General features: G+C 38.2%; 1 protein-coding gene across 6 annotated transcripts in view; it reads left to right on the top strand.

Annotated features, from left to right (window-relative positions):
* Positions 1–17,561, top strand: part of PHF20 (PHD finger protein 20) — a 164,030-nt gene that overhangs the window by 55,648 nt on the left and 90,821 nt on the right. For 3 of the 6 annotated variants that reach the window (XM_073236663.1, XM_037012865.2, XM_073236662.1), the window contains 3 exons: positions 8,498–8,669; positions 9,926–10,010; positions 16,373–16,452. In XM_073236663.1, the coding sequence (XP_073092764.1) occupies positions 8,498–8,669; positions 9,926–10,010; positions 16,373–16,452 (337 nt within the window). Of the gene's footprint in view, positions 1–8,497; positions 8,670–9,925; positions 10,011–16,372; positions 16,453–17,561 lie in introns of those variants that run through there. The other 3 variants (XM_073236666.1, XM_073236665.1, XM_073236664.1) reach the window with 3 other exon arrangements.

Genomic DNA, 17,561 nt, shown 5'->3' with positions numbered 1-17,561 from the left:
TTATCCACTCATCTGTTTGATGGACACTTGGGTTGCTGCCACTTTTTGACTATTGTGGCTAATACTGCTATGAACAAGGTGTACAGGTATCTGTTTGAGCCCCTGCTTCCAAATCTTGTGAGTGTATACCCAGAAGTGGAATTGCAGCAGTGACTTTTTATGACCTAGCCTTAAAGTCCCACATGATCATTTGTGTCTGTTATTCTCTGTTTGTTAGAAATGAGGCCACATTTAAGGGAAGGATAATTGTGTTCTGCCATTTGAGGGGTGGAATGTCAAAATTGGCACACTTGGTTTAAAGCCATTACAGCTACCTTTGGAGAATTATCATATAAGTGCTAGGTTTACTGCAAACACACATACTAAAATTCTTTTGTAGTGCTTGATTATATGGTGCTCATCTTGATCAGTACATCTTAGCTTGTTTCATGTTATTGCTCACTTGTAATCCATTTCATGTCATTGCTCACTTGCACCTCTGCTGGGAGGCTCTGATAAAGATGGTCCAGATTATGGAAAAGCACAATAAAACATTCTTCATGGAGACTTTGTGGACCACCAGCTCTCTGCTCATCAGTATCGAGCTGTCCATGGACTGTTGTTGGGAAACACTCATTTGGGGCTCAGCTGCCCATCCATCCATACAATAGGTATGGAATCCATAAGGTACCTGTGCAGCTCTCTGCTCAGAGTTACTGTTTCCTTTCTCACCTTCAGTTTCTTGCACTTTCTTATTCTCTTTTATGTTTCCCTTCCCCTGTACCTATGCTGATATTCTCATATTGCACCCTCTCCCAGAAACACTCTCCAGCTTCACTGCCTCCTTGGTCACCTAGAAAATGCCTGTTGATCTTTTAGAATTGAGATCAAATGCATCCTTTTCACTAGGGTTGTCTTGGGCCCTCCTTCTTTCATGCCCCCCTACACCTCCTCCTCTGTCCTAGAACTGGCCTTCTCTGTACCCTACTCTACCTTAAGTAGTTTTCTGTTGTACCTGTGATGCTTTATACACATATTTATATTTGTGCTTATAGATATGTTTATTCCCCCTCAGGATACTGCAGTGAATAAGAGACAGGTGCCTTTAGAGCTATCTGTAGTCTCCTAGGGAAGCAGGCAGGAAATAAACAAGTAAATAGAGAAACAACTGAAATAATTACATATCAGGATAAATGCTATGAAGGCAACTGACACAGACAGGAAGGAAATGGGGCTACTTGAAGTAGTCAGGGAGTCTGTGGCTACAGGAGGGTAAGACTGTTGCCTGGGAAGAAAGGGCAGGGGGATGTGCTTCCGGAAAAGAAAGCAGAGTGGGTATGGGAAGGTATGTGGTATGTCCGGGGAAATGAAAGGCTCAGTGTGTCTTGTAACATAGAGGTCTGTCTCCTTCTGCTACGTGCTGTGGTCACATCTTCATAGATTTGGCTCTGTATTTCCAAACCCTAGTATACTTTCTGGCCTAGAATAGATACTCAGAAAATGCCTGGAATTGAGAATTTCTGTTCCTCTAATTTTTGTCCATACTCCTTGCTGTTTTATGTTTGATTGTCTACATTGGCCTTCTGTGGCTTCTTGGTTAGCTTAGTGACCAGTTATACCACTTGCTTAAAATAAGGTCACCATAGTAAACTAGATTACTATGAAGTTTAGGTTATCTTTCCTTACCCAAATTTAATTTTGGATAAAAAGGAGTTTTTTATTTTTTTTGGCCTTTGGAAGAGAGCTGCTTTGTGACTAATTTAATTTTGTCATGGTGACCACAGCACATGTGCATATATATCACTCTTATTTGACAATTCTTGTACTAGAATCTGTTTGTCTTTTTGACATCTGCAACATGAATGTCATTGTTTTATTTTGATGATTCACCTTGATTTGTGTGTATATTCCTATTGCTGTTTTGTGCTAAGTGTTCATAATCAAATCTTTTTTAAAAGTAAATTTGATGAACATTTATTGAATGCCTAATACATGGAGAACACTGGAGGGAATTTAAACATTTGGCAAACACCCCTCTTTGTCTTTTCAAGGTTTAACCCAAGTGCTAAGTCTTTTCTAAAGCTGCTTTCCCAACCCTCCAGTACCTAATGAAAAAGCTTAAAATGGACTGCCACTCAGTTGCTCCCTCTGAGGAAGGTGAGCAGAGGAAGTAGATTTGGCTAAGGCAGAGATTAGGAGGTGAGTGATAGGAAATGTACTTTAAAAAGAGAAGGGTCTGTTCATTGCTTTCATGGGGTAGGAGAGGGCATGCAGAAACAGACTCTCCACCAGGCATGCCATGAGAGAGAGAATGTTTCTGGTCCATTTGGTCCAAGTTATGGAGTGTAGGCAGGCCACGTAATCTAAGGCTGTACACTTTTATTCTTTTCCTACCATCAAGAGTGTTCTTGGTCTCTCTGCTTGTGGAGAGGGGTGGGGAATTCTAAGGAGCCCACCAAACTTCTCTTTGGTCCCTTGCCACCCTGTAATCTCTGATGTTTGGTCATATATATATATATATATATATTTATTAAGGTATCATTGATATACAATCTTATGAAGGTTTCACATGAGCAACATTGTAGTTACTACATTCACCCCCCATTATCAAGTCCCCACCACATACACCGTTACAGTCACTATGCATCAGCGTAGTAAGATGCTACACAGTCACTACTTGTCTTCTCTGTGCTATACTGCCTCTCCGTGCCCCCCCCACATTATGTGAGCTAATCATAATACCCCTTAATCCCCTTCTCCCTCCCTTCTCACCCCCCCTCCCCACCCCCTTTCCCTTGGGTAACCACTAGTACATTTTTGGGTACTGTGAGTCTGCTGCTGTTTTGTCCCTTCAGTTTTTGCTTTGCTGTTATATTCCACAAATGAGTGGAATCATTTGGTACTTGTCTTTTTCCTCCTGGCTTAGTTCACTGAGCCTATTACCCTCTAGCTCCATCCATGTTGTTGCAAATGGTAGGATTTGTTTTCTTCTTATGGCTGAATAATATTCCATTGTGTATATGGACCACATCTTCTTTATCCACCCATCTACTGATGGACACTTAGGTTGCTTCCATATCTTGGCTATTGTAAATAGTGCTGCAAAAAACATAGGGGTGCATATATTCTCTAGAATCTGTCATCTTGTTTGCTTCAGGTAAATTCCTAGGAGTGGAATTTCTGAATCAAATGGTATTTCTATTTTTAGTTTTTTGAGAAACCTCCATATTGCTTTCCACAGTGGTTGAACTAATTTTACAATCCCACCAACAGTGTAGGAGGATTCCCCTTTCTCTGCATCCTTACCAGCATTTATTGTTTCTTGTCTTTTGGATGTTGGCCATCCTAACTGCTGTGAGGTGATATCTCATTGTTTGGTCCTGTTTTTATATCTCAAGGACCTAGTAATTTGTTTGCTTCAGAATACAAATTTAGGAATGTTTGTTGAATAATGGATTAATAGTTTCTGCCCTGTAAAGTGCTTAGCAATCTAGTGTTTCTATTCACCACTAAAAAAGTCCAGTTTGTGACTTGAGTTTGAAATGTTTTTGAGTCTTGAGCTCCTTTCTTTAAAGGAAAACTATTAATTTTGAATACTCAAGTTGTACTTGATAATCATTTCAAACTCTTTATTAGTTTAGGCAAAATAAACTCAAGAAGATGTAGAAAACTTGACCATACTAGTAACAAGTAGTGGAAAAGGTAGATAAAGAATTATCTTATGAAAAGGCCCCATATAATAGGCAGTTTCATAAAAAATGAAGTCAAAAGCTTTCTAGTTCATTCTGTGTGGTTAGCCTAGCCTGAGAGTGCCACTGGACAGGAAGGGCATAATGCAAGAAAACTTGGACAAATTCTGCTTACAAAAGAGACACAAAACTTGTTAATAAGATACCAGAACACCAAACAGACACTTATTAAATGAATGACACACACAACCAAATATTATTTATTTCAGCAGAGTAATGATAGTTTAAATTTAGGACACTTGTTATTTCACTATATTCATAGAGTAAGAGAGAAAAACTGTATAATCATCTTTACAAAGGTTGAAAATTCTCAAAATTTATTCTTGAGGAACCCGTGGCAGGTTTAGAGGAAAACTTCATAAACTTGATTAAAAGCAGTAATTAAGAACTTTTATGCACTTTATACTTAACAATGAAACACCAGAGACATTTTCATTAAAGAGAAGGATGATGTCTCTGCTAATTTTAAGCATCATCTTAGAAGCACTAATCAGTGTGATAACCCACAAAATATAAATGGCAGGTATAGTATTGGAGGTGAGTCAGTATAATCATAATATGAATAATATGATAATCTGCCTGGTAAATGCAAGGGAATTAATTGATAATCCATTGGATAGTTAGAATAGGTTAAAAAAATAAAAAAAGTGTAACAAGGTATATAATGAGAATGATTGCTTTCATTATACCCTTTCTACCCCCTATAGGTAACCAGTTTTACTAGTTTCTATGCATCCTACCAGTTTCTTTATTTAAATATAAGCAAAAACAAATGTATATTCTTTGTTTCCTCTTTTGTAACTTGAAATATCAGATATGCGCTATTCTGTAGCTTTCCTTTTTTAAACTTAATATAAGGACTTGGAAATCTTTCTATATTAATTCATAGAATGTGTTCTCATTTTTTTCTTCAGCTGCATAATATTCTATTTTGTGGGTGTGCCAGGCAGCATATAAACCCAATAACCATGAAGCTATTGGCTGATAACTGACCATTAAATACTTTCCAAAACCTTTATTTTAAAATTACTTATTTTTACTTATACAAGTATGTGGCTAAATCTTTGTAAAAATTCAAAATAGAAGCAAAAGTCCCTTGGCCATTCCCAACCCCTATCCTCTCCCTAGAGCTGACTTTTGTTATCAGTGTGGTTTCAGTATCTGCTCCTTTCTGGCTAATATTTCCATTAGAAATGTGAATCCCAGATATAATGTTAGTTTGGAAACTAGAATCTCATCACTAGCTGTTACATGTTGAAGCTGGCAATTCTCTCTCCCCTTTTCTGTCTATACAGATTCCATTCATGTCTCCTTTTTTGTTAACCTTGCTATGTCTTCTCCAGCTCCCCTTACAGGCGTCCAAATATTTAGGTTGAACCAGATACAGTTTCTGTTTTTGTAAGCAAAAAAGCAGTTGATTATCAGCAGTTTCCACCTAATAGTTTTAAAGCTTAATTGGTTCCTGTGTCTGGTTCTCCTGAAAGGTAGGGGCCAAAACACATATGTCTTATAATCATTTCCAAGACCTGCAATTGAGTGGCCAGATCAAAGTTAGTTAATAAAGTTCTATTGGCTAATGAAGCTTAGCTGTCTTCAAGGCAACTAGCAGTTGTGATCCACAAATCTTACTGGGTTGATGTCTAAGATCAACTGCCTCCATATTCTCTGAAATGCATTTGGCTTTCCCTATCCTCCAAGAGTGACTTGAAGCCTTGTCACACTTCAGAGTAGTAGGGAGAGCTACATTCTTCTGAGGAAACCTTGTTAAGCCGTTGGTTACTGTTGATTCTCCTGAAGAGGTTTGTGTAGTCTGCCCATGCCCTGGGAAGTTTTTTGAGCAAGGAAGAAGGTATACACTAACTAAGGGCCCAGAGGTCCTTCAGACTCCCGAGTGTGTGCATCGGAGTTGCTAGGTTAGGAATTTGGAGTTGATTCTGTGGACCCAGACTTGGCAGACTTTTAGAAGGCACTGACCAATGTAAATGCAAAAGAATTTGGGATTTGTCTGGAGGCTACCAACTTTTTATTTTGTCAAATAAGGATATTTGAAATAAGTAATTATATACTTCATGCTCATGGTACAACATTCAAAACATACAAAAGGATATACATTGAATAAAATAAGTCTCATACTTCCTCTCCAGTTCCTTAACTATCCAGTTCCCTTCCCAAGAGGCAAACCGGGTTGCTTGATCATCCTTCCAGAGATAGCCCACGCATTTAAAACCAGGTATGGATGTATTGGCTCCCTCTCTCCTCCCAAATAATTGGTAGTACATTCAGTACCATTTTGCATCTTGAGTTTTTTTTTCTCACTTTTCTTAGCGATCTTTTAAAATTGGCACATAGAGAGCTTCCTCATTCCTTTTAATGGCTGCATAATATTAGTAAGGGCATTAAGAACAATCAATTACCATTGTTTTAACAGGTATATCTAAGCATAAAAAAGTTAGAAAGAATGTGATTTTAGTATAAAGAAAATTTCTGTACATTAAATAAATTCAATTTTGTGAAAAATTAATTCTGTGCATTGGGCCAAAGACCTGTGTTTAAAAGCTATTGCTAGAGATAGTAAACCATTTAAAAAAGGAATAGGAGTATGTCAGGACAGATTGTGTTATTTTAGGGAGGCTCACTCATCTGCTAGTCTGAGTGACTGAAAGGGCAAGAGGAGTATAATTGGGATATCCATGTCCTTCTCCCCAGAGAGAAGTAGATTTAGGGAATCATCTTTTGTCTCCTACGATTGCACCTACTCTGTTTATCAGATCCTACAATAGCCAGTCTGCTTTTAAGACATCTTGTATATATAGAAGCTGTGTGTCATTTGTACTGAAGTAGAAAGACTAGCTTCAGGGCTGTTTATTCCTTTTGTTAATATTTGTGAGCACTTAATGTATGCAGAGTACCATTAGGAATTTTGAAAAGCATACCCTGTCAGTCCTGTGTGGGAAATAGCCACATGAAGTGATAGGGGCCTGAACTTGGCGAATGACTGAAATGGGAATGGGTACTTGGAGTCTGAGAATCCTGAGATTGAAGAATTAGCAGGACATGCAACCTTTGGGAAGAATAGGGAGAGTGGAATTCATTTGCCGAACATTTATTGGATGCCCAGTATCTGCAAATTACTCTAGTAGATTAATGCCAAGTGAACTGCTTTAGAGGATACCAAGGTAGGCTTGAAGAGGACACAATATACTGACACCAGAAGCAGGCCTGTTCTTTTAGGTAGCATGTATTTATTAGGAGAGCAGAGTAGTAGGTGCTACATACAAGAAAGGAAGGAAATGGTGCAGATCCAGGTTGTAGGGAGAAAATATAGTTGGAATCTAAACTTTCTCAATCTAGAATAGCAGTCTGATTAATGCAAGTGTATATAAGAGAACAATTGCATATGATATTTTTCTTTATTTTTAGCTACTTATTTTTGGAGTGAGCAATACATCAATACAGTTGAAAATAAATAAGTATTAAAAGGTATACTAAAAAAGTCTCCCCTCCAGTTTTGCCCGGCTCCCATACCGAGTTCCCCTCTTCTATTAGTCAGGTTTAAATAATGGAAACAGAAACCCCTCTGGGTACTTTAACCACAAAAGGATTGAACACAAGAAATTGAGTACTTAAAAAATATTTGGAAGTGTTGAAGGTGTGGGACTGACTCATCTATCTGGACCTGGGATCTTGAGGTCAGGAAGTCACTATGGCCACTGCTACCCCCACCACTGCTGCTTGACAATCAGGAAGCTGGTGACTAAACATTAGACCACTGCTACTGCAGACCAGCACGTCAGTATTATCTGGGACCTTGTTTAAAGCTTTTAGGCCCTAGTTCCACCTACAGAATCAGAATCTGCATTTTAGTGAGTTACTCTAATGATTTGCATTACTTGAAAGTTTGAGAGGCCTTGCATTGGAGCACTGGGTCTGGCTACTGCACTTGCTCCAAACCCACACAGGTCTCCATGACCTTGATTGTCAATTGTAAGAGAGTCAGTGAAGTGTAGTTACTGGTTTTCCCAACTCTCAGTCTACAAGGAGGGTGAAATGGAGATTGAAAGAGCCCATCTCCTGAACTGGCCATATTTCCACAAGTACTGAACTGACCATACTCCACAAGTAACCGTTGTTACTTGTGTAATTTTATACATATTTAAGCATATATGAATATATACTCTTTAAAAAAATAAATAATAGCTTCACATTTACAGTGTTCTGCACCTTGCTCTTTTCATTTAATAATTCATCTTGGGAGAGCTTTCCACATCATAATATAGAACCAGATATTTTTTAACAACTGTATAGTATTCTACTTCATGGATTACAAAATTTTTAAAATTGAGACTGTTTAATACAATCTAGGGCTGCATACTCATTCTTATTCATTGACACATGTAAAATATAATCTAGTTGTTAAATGCTTCCTTCCTACCACCTTTGTGCTCAGGTCTTGTGCATATGTCATCTTGCTTAACTTGCCATACAACCCACTGTGTTGGGTATTCTCTTCCTCTTTACATGAAGGAACTCAGGTTCTGAAAGGTTAATTTAATAGTTTATGATTTAATTAAGGAATATCCAGGTTGGGATCTGAACCTCAAGTCTGTTAGCCTCCATAATTTGTGATTTGACACAATTCACAGAGTCTGTAAATGCTAGACTTTATTTAGTACTTTGGTAGCCCACTCCTTTGGGAAGAGGTTTGGAAGAGTACCATTTTGGATCTTTTGGGTGGATATTAAAGGCATCTCTTTTTTTTCTTGATTCAGGTATCCAGCTCACATAGAAGACATTGACTACGAAGAAGGAAAAGTACTCATCCATTTCAAGCGTTGGAACCATCGTTATGATGAGTGGTTCTGCTGGGACAGTCCTTACTTACGCCCTTTAGAGAAAATACAGCTTAGGAAAGAGGGCTTACATGAAGAGGAAGGATCTTCTGTGAGTAAAAAATATGGGAAGTTCTGTAATGAACTAGGTCAACCCTTGGTACTCTGTTCTAGCCTTTGGTGTTCAGTGTGAAAGTCAATAGCAGCTGGAGATCGGTCCTTATTTAGGCCTGGAGTCGCAACCCTGAGCTCTCCATGGCACCTGGAGCTCTTGAAGACTCCCATTTGTCATCTGTTTGTATGATGTGATTACCGAGATAGCTCATAAACTAAGTTGGTTGAGACTGCATTGATGATACATGGGGATCTCTTCTTTCTCTTTTATATTACTGTCTCCCTTTAGATCATTTATTAAGCTTATCTGCTGTCTGATCATTTACTAAGTAATCATTCCTTGTGGAGCACTGTGCTAGCTGCATATCAAGATCTTTTATAAGCTGTTGAAAAACTTAGAATTGATTGGACTGTATTCCTGTTTTCTAAATTTCATCACTATGTCTAGAGCTTTGACTTATTTCAGAATGAAGGATGAAGCATTAGTTTTGATTTTTTTAAATAGAGAAATTCTGCTACCTTTGAATCTGACTACACCCTGTATTTTATCCATTTCAGCCCTGGCTAGGGAACTTGAACTCTTGCTTGACATTCCCCTCCACCCCCCGAATTTAGGATTGTTCACTGTTACCAATTTGATTGCACAGTATTCATTCTCCAAAATATATCAGTGCAAACTGTGTGCTGGGAAAACAGTATGAAATATTAAAGGTGAATGGATACGTCCTTTGTCAAAAAACCCTTTAAAAGTATGGGTAAGATTAGGTAGTATGAATATTGTTTCCTTCAAGATGAAGTAGGTGGCCTTCCTACCAGCTTGTATACTGGGTGTGTTCCCTGGTGATCTTGGACTTAGTTTTACTTTCAAGGACAGTGTAAGATTATCTTTAGTGCTGTGCTGTGCCTGCCCAGACCTCCTAGGATGGGAAAAGTCTTGTGTTCCATCCAGGTCTTTGGCTTTGACTCCCAATGCTGAACAGCAGAAACATCATGTTCCATCCTAGTAGTCATCTTCCCTTCCCACTCTTGTCTATTTCAGTCTCTCATGAATTCTGTCCTATGAAATTGGACTGTTAACAGGATCTTTTTTTTTTTTTTGACAATGGAATATCATTTGTTATTTTTTTATTGAAGCATAGTTGATAACACAATATTATATTGGTTTCAAGTATACAACATAGGGAATCAACAGGTATATACATTATTAAATGCTCACCCCATAATCCGATTTTTTTTTTTTCTAATGTTTTTTAGGAATTCCAAATAAACGAGCAGGTCCTTGCTTGCTGGTCTGATTGTCGTTTTTACCCAGCCAAAGTTACTGCCGTTAACAAGGATGGTAAGGCACTTGAGTTGTGATTGTTTTTATTCATGAATTAGGGGGGAGTTTGTAATATTACAATTTGATAGTATATTATCAGTATGTATTTATCACCCAAGTTAGTCATTATGTCAGAGGTTAGGAAGAAATTATAAATGGAGAGATAGCTGGGTTAAAAAGGGGAGTTTGAATCTTTGCCTCCTGAATTTTAGTCATTGTTTTCTAAAACAGTATAGTTCAACTGTTGCTCTGCTGGGAAGTGTACAGGCTTTTGCTATCTAGAAGTTTCTAATATAATTGATGAAATAAGCCCCTAATATTCCTTTTATTTACTTGTGAATAGCCTAGACTCAAAGTGAGCACCAACAAAACATTTAAAAATGTGCTTTGTCATTTTAAGATGATTGAAGGTGGTCTGTAATATCAGATTTGTTAGTTGAAATTGGATTGCTAGAACTTAGAACACTGAGTTAAGATGTCTTTACCAGAGTTTAGAATGTGTGAGGAACCAGGACTGGGAATGTGACCCAAGGAGATTCATTTTGCTATATAAGAGGAGAGTTATGAAGATAATATGTATGGTTAGCATCGCAACACTGAGAACAGACTCTGGGTCCAAGTGATAACCCTTTTTTTAAAGCATATTCTACCAGGATGTTTGTGGTATGTCTGTGATCTCTGCAGTGAATGTTTAGTGCAGTCAGGCCTCTTAGTACCACTGTTAGGGGTGACTGTAAGGCCAGTGACTTCATTCAGTGATATTATATTATTACTATTACTACTATTTTTTAAAATCTTTTTTTTAAATTAAGGTATCATTGACAACAATCTTAGGAAGTTTCAGTGATATTGTTCAAGTATTTATTCAGCACTCTGTTGAATGCTGGACCTTGGGCTGACCAAGTTTTGTTTGAGATGGGGTGAAATGGTAAAAAATGAACATACGTTTGCATGTAGCAGAAATTTTTGTTTCTCTATTGCTACATTGATCCACTCCCACTGCCCCTGTCAGACTAATATGGGTAACAAATGTAGGTTAACTCACCTACCAGATATGGTTTGTCCTTAAAGCATAGTCCCCTTGCGAAAGTGAGGTTGTGTCTTCTAAGTTGTTTAAGCAGTTACTGATCCTTTGGTTCATAGTTGATTAAGTCTTTTTGGATAAGTCCCTTGTTTCCCTGAATTACTTTTATAAGCTTGTGTTCAAAGTAAAATCCCCTGTTATACTTTCATATGTATCACATTAACTTAAAAACTTAAAAAAAAATTTAATAACATGTAAGGAAAGCTTACATGTTATTAAATTACCTTTTAGTAAATGACATAGTTTACTTTTTCAGTGTCTTATTTTCAAGATTAATAATTTTTTCTGCTCCCATTAAATCATAGAATATGTTCTTCATGTACATAGATGTGGTCCTGAAAATATATTAGGTTGACTTACTCTGATCAAATCATATTTTTCCCTTGAATAATATCCATTGGAGGTGTGCTCCCTTGGGGAAATGGCTGCCCAAATGAAAGCTGTGGGTAGTAGCATAGGTAACTGTAGATAAAGGGCGGGTAACAGGAAGCAACATTTATCTTCTGTTCTAGTGATGTCCCAGAGTTACATGGAAGACAGATATGGGGAGAAGGGGATTGGATGAGGGAGTGACAAAGGAGGTACAGATTGAGGAACGGGATCTTGGGGAACCATGGGAGCTGTCTCATAGAAGGGTGGGGGATGTCTTGGTGGAGGCAGTAAAGTTGTAGGAACCTACTGTTTGCGTCTCATAACTGCTACATGTAGAGGTTGGCATCATGGATTTACAAAAAAAAAAAGACCTAATTCGAAATAGAACAAAGTAGGCATTGAGATAGAGCCACTAGGAAGAGGCAGGAAAGGAGCAGAATGGTGCAGATAAGGGTACTGGGGAGGGACTTGTGTCATCATCTAATGTTTTTTTTTTTTTTTCCTGTGGGTGGTTCTGGAATCTTTTGAAATAATCATTTATTTAAGGACTTTAAGTCAGTGGCCACATTAGAGACCATAGTAATTAAAGTTTTAAAATGTCTTTTAAACTGGGCAAACAGAGCTTTGCAAGTTGTTTTAAAAAAGTCTTTTCAGTTTACTCCTTCCATGAGCTAAAATTATAGGAGGGAGAGTCTTGAGGTAATAATGGTTGTTTATAAAATGGTCTCTTAGTACCCTAATATACTGGTTCTGTAAGTTATGAATTCTGTTGACTAAATTTTAGTTAACTGAAGGACATTGAAAATAAGTGGAGATTTCTGCAAGAACTTGTTCCCTAGAGTTTGTGCATTTCTAGTCCTTTATACTGCCATCCTTCACTGGTTCTTGAGACTAATTGGAAAGAGGAGGAGAGGAAGGACATCGGAGTGGAAATCCTGAAAGCTAGTGGAATTGGCTGGGTGGTATTGCTACATTGTGAATCTTGAAGGAAAACTAGCCTTTCTGGGAGCTCAGATCTGTGCCTGATTTTGACATTAGACAATGACTCCTAGGTGCTACATTTGGGTTAGATTTTGTCCATGAAAGCTGGTGGACAGTTTCTAGTTCCTAATGATTCATTCTAGTAATTAGGAGCAACAGTGCTGGATTCTGTTTTACCCTTTCCCTAGTATTTTTTACCCTACCTCAGTTTTATATGCAGCAGGGGCAACTACAGCTTAATGGCTGTGTGAGAAGCTCTTTTGGCAGGGGCACCCTTTATTTGCTATAGAAGTCATCCAGTCTTGTTGGTTAGGCCAGAGATATAGTGAAGGCACACCCTGTAGTTTTATCTTTGGAAGGCTTGGGCTGATTTTCTTGACATTCTTAACCTCCTTGGTGGTTTTGCTGAGGCTGATAATTGACTGAGCAGGCTGGTGGTTTGGGGCTCAGAGTGGAGAGCAGTGGCTGTTGGCATTGGGATTCTGGCATGATTGAATCAATTAAATAACAACTTTAGTGTTTCTTGTTATTTAGCACTTGGAAACAGGGTAGGTCGGTGCCACGTTATTTAGGCATTTACACCTGGAATAGTTATTTGGTAATGGGAGTTAAGCATCACAGAGTGTGAAAGCAACCACACCTGGTAGCTTTGTTAGACCCTTGGTCTGTGTTGGAATAAAAGACGGGATTCTGCTTCTAGAGAATCTTCATTTGGAAGCGATCTATGGTGAGTTGACCTCAGCTCTTTGCTGGGCTGCTTAGCTCCTTTTTTTTCCACTGGGAGTGGCAGAGCCACTTGTCTGTCAGGGCTTTGTGCTCTCACTTGTTTAACACTGCTCTGCAAGGCATTCTCCCTGGGGGAAACTGAAAGTAGGTTTACCCTTAACAAGAAAATGAGGAATTGGTCCTTCCTGTTTATCTCTGGTTCTTTAACTTGTGTGAATGGGCAAATCAGGTCCCTCCTTCCCTAAAATTATGCATATTCTTAGGTCACATGCAGTCCCCTCCCCTGAGTTCAGTCTTCTTGGTCCAGTGCCTAAAGTCTGCATTTTTAATAGGAGATATATGGGAATGGACTTATTCCTAGTTTCTGGTTGAAGCAGTTACTGTTGTTTTTTTTTTTTTTTTTTCCTGAGCGCTATTACTAATCCTGCATTTGAAATGTGGGGATGTTGGGACTATGAACAGCTTTGTACAGAGATAAAAAGAAGATTAAGGCCCACACATGCAGGTACTAGCTTAGCTCTTACCTTCTCGGGGGACAGGTTGGTGCTTCCCTTTTAAAATAACCTGGTGGTTGATAATAATTCAATCCACTTATTGATCTCTTGCTCTGAGACAGTCCCTTTGCTGAGCAATTTCCGTATCTCATCATATGTAGTCCTCACACAAACATGGAAAGGTTGTTGTCATCATCCCATCCTCACTTTACAGATGAGGAACTAAGCTCACAGGATAAACTGCTCGAGGTTACAGAGTACATACATAAATGGTAGAGCTGAGATCACATGGAGGTCTGTAGGGCTCCAGAGTTCGGGAACTGTTGTTCTCACAGAACCAGACTGCTTCTCTGGAGCAGGGTTCCCATTAAATGGCAGTTGTCGGTCGGGGCCATGTTGGTTAGAGGTCAGCAGGCAGGCTTGGGTTTTAATCCTAGCTTTGTTTAGCTCAGTTTGGAACTCAAGGCATACCCCTTCATCTAAGGCCTCTTTTCTGAGCCTGCCATCACGAGTAAGCTTCAGAATTGACTTTAGATAACTGAAAATTTGGACTGTTGGGTAGAATTACTTAATATTGTACTTCTAGATGTTTGAAATGTCTATAAAAATGGACACTTTTCATTTTGGCATAACTGTTGCTGAGTATGGTTCATAACATAATTGAAAATATAGGCTTGGGTGACTTGTTGGCACATTGAATATTTAACATTTCATGAGAATTGAATTCTTAAAGCCCATGTTCCCAGGCTAGCCAGAGCTGCTCCATGGCTGCTTGGAAAGGGTCTGTTTAGAGTTCCGTAGGATAGCTTGTCATTGCTCCTTTGCTTGCCAAGACCCTCACTGTAGAGGCAGGAAGACAGGAACCCAAACCTTTGTTGTAAATACTCATCAGTCAATGCTGAGCTGCCTTATGTAGATCCTTTATCATAGCTGTCATCTAATTACTTGCTTTAATCAACCAAACATAACTATATATCCTTATGTCTATCTTTTTGCAAGCCACTTTCTTTCTGTGTTGGTGACACTTGTGAAAAATAATCATCTGTATTTTGTAACTATCAGGACTAAAGAGCATTAGGTAATTATTAATTGTCTGCAGCAGTAGTTCTTAGACTAGTGTATATCAGAATTACCTGAAGGACTTGTTAAAACATGCATTTCTGTGTCCCACTCCCTGAGTTTTTGATTCAGTATATCAGGGGTAGGGCTTGCATTTCTAACAAATTTCCAGGAATGGCTGATGCTGCTGATCTGGAGACCACCTCTGAGAAGCACTGGTCTATAGTGAACAAGGCACTGTGTGAAAGAAACTGGTGTGAGATGTGGTCTCTGGTCTTGGAATACCTGCTTTCAGTTTGGGATCTGCCTTTTATATGAAGGTAGACCTAAGTGTGAGGCTCTGCAGACTAGGTGCCAGGTCAGTCTTTGAGAATTTCAGAGCAGGGAGAAATCTTTAGTTGCTAGGAAGTCAGGAAACCTTTACAGAACTGTTATGGCCATTTGAGCTGGGTGCTTAAGGATCCATGAGTTGCACATTCCAGGCGAGAAAACGCTTGGATAAAGATGTGGAGATGGAAATGTCACAAGGCAGTTTCAGTATGTGGCAAGTAGTCATTATGAATTGGTGGTATTGTATGTAATGAGAAATAGGGTTTAGGAAATAGTTGGACTCAGATCTCATTGGACTTTGATCAGTAAAAGGAGAGGCTTTCAATAGAGGTGGCTAGCTTTGACAGGGTCCTATTCAGGATTGAAGGAGAGGCGGGGTGGGAGAGAATGTAGAAGGAGGTAACCAGCCAGAAGGTCTTAAACTTCCTTGTATTCTTCTGCTCCACAGCCCATGGGAGTACCCCCACACCCCTACCCCTTCCATGTTGCGTTCCAATTGATCCTGAAAACTGACCATGTTTACCGGTAGTAAACCATTACATGATTACCAGTTGTTCATTGGTAATTGTGAAAGGTTAACTATGATTCTTTCTTTTTTTTTTTATCTCTGGAGCAAAACAAAAGGAACACGGGCTGGTTCTAAGATACAAAAGTTTGAAAATGTTGGTTTGGGTGCAACTAATGAAAACTTCTATAGTTGGATGCCTTATTTGGATTGCCAGCTTCAGTTTTTTAGCCGAGAGTGATTTTTGTTGGATATTTTTTTCAAATGGAGTAAAACCGACAATGTAGCATGCACCATCTAGTGTTTTGGCCAGCTCTTTATTTTTAAATATTGTAACGTGGAGGTAATTCATATGGATTTTGGGACTAACATGACCTCTAAAAACATAATGTTTAGCAGGTGGTTATGTTTCGTTTAAAGTTTAAAAGATACTGTTATCCCTTAGTCCAGAAAGTAAAGATTAATGATAAAAATGGATAATTCACCAAGCAATAAATAAATTTGCATTTTCTTACATTCCTAATTGTTTCACTGCTCTTTGTTCTTGGTTTAAATTCAAGTTTATATTTTCATGAAACATAAAAATGAGTTATATTTTAATAGATTTTGATCTGTATTTAAGTAATATTACTTGTTAGGATGTAATCTTGACAAGGAAATGAAGGTACATATACTATTGTCTTGGACAGAAGCAAGACTGAATGTTATTCTTAAAGTTTTTAATTCTCTTAAGTTTTATTGTGATTGGAGCTTCCTCTGTTTATGCTTTGGAAAGTTTTGTTGCTTTCACGAAACTGCAAGTTAAAAATTATATTTTCTTGAATTTTAGGTACTTACACTGTGAAATTTTATGATGGAGTAGTTCAGACTGTCAAACATATTCATGTCAAAGCTTTTTCCAAAGATCAGGTGAGAAATGTGGTTTGTGCTTTGTGGTATGAATAATACTAACATCGTAGTTTTGTTTCTCAAATAAAGACATTACATGTGTTTATGATAGCAAAGTCTTTATTTCGTCTATCTGACACGTTTTCACCAGGAAGTAATACACAAATTTTCAGAAATTAATATTTGTCTCTGCTATTTCCTGTTAACACAGATTCTTCTTTTCAAAAGCACCAGATAATTGGATACCAATACCTGTTATCTGTTTTCCTTATCTTTTCTCAAGAGTGTCTGGTTATTCTTTTTCTCTCTCTCTGTGCCCTGCCCCCAGAGCTATCACCCATCACAGGAACTTGCTGAAATGCTTGAGAAAAGCTAGAATGTATTTTCTCCTCATCTAACTTTATCCTTCAGCTCAGGACCATGGCTTGGTGGTTTCAGAACTACAGTTTGGTGTGAATTTGGCAGTCACTTGAGCTAGATGTGCCTGGGTTAGAAATTTTGTTTCTGTTGTCCCAGTCACCATGTGTGTATTTGCCTTAGTTTTGGTACTGAAAATATGGTCCACAGCAGATCCAGGCCATCTAGGATTGTTGCCTGCTTTCTTCATGATTTTTTTCTCCTGTAGTCTTTTTCATGTTTATGTCTTAATGGAAGAGTTGAAGGGAAAGAGAGCTCAAGATTCGGACATTGATGTCCTTAAAAATTATGATTGTTACTAATCATTACCTCTTTGGGTGGTGGTTGATGTGACAGTATTTGGTGATGCCGGAGCCTGTTGTGTCTTTCTTATGATGGAATTCTTCTACCTATTACAGATTTTAGTAAATTCTTTTGTACCAATATTTAGCAATTTCAGTGGATCATGATACATGGTATGTTAGTAGTTTCAAGGATGTTTTGCCTAGCTGGTTTTCCTCTTCAGAAAATTGACAAAATTATAAAGCTTTAGTTCTGAAGATATTTCCTCTTGTATCATTTTGCCCTTAGGCATCTAAGGAGCTACACAGTACTCTAAAATGTTATTTGGCCTTAAATTTGGCAATTTTTGTGTCAAGTTTGTGGAATGAGTTAAAACAGATAGAATAACATATTAAAAACTTCTCCAGAATTGTCAGACTGTGTCCAGAACC

The sequence above is a fragment of the Manis javanica genome, chromosome 5 (assembly GCF_040802235.1).
Source record: "Manis javanica isolate MJ-LG chromosome 5, MJ_LKY, whole genome shotgun sequence".
In the NCBI taxonomy this organism is placed as follows: domain Eukaryota; kingdom Metazoa; phylum Chordata; class Mammalia; order Pholidota; family Manidae; genus Manis; species Manis javanica.
This window is presented reverse-complemented; position numbering and strand designations above follow the sequence as displayed.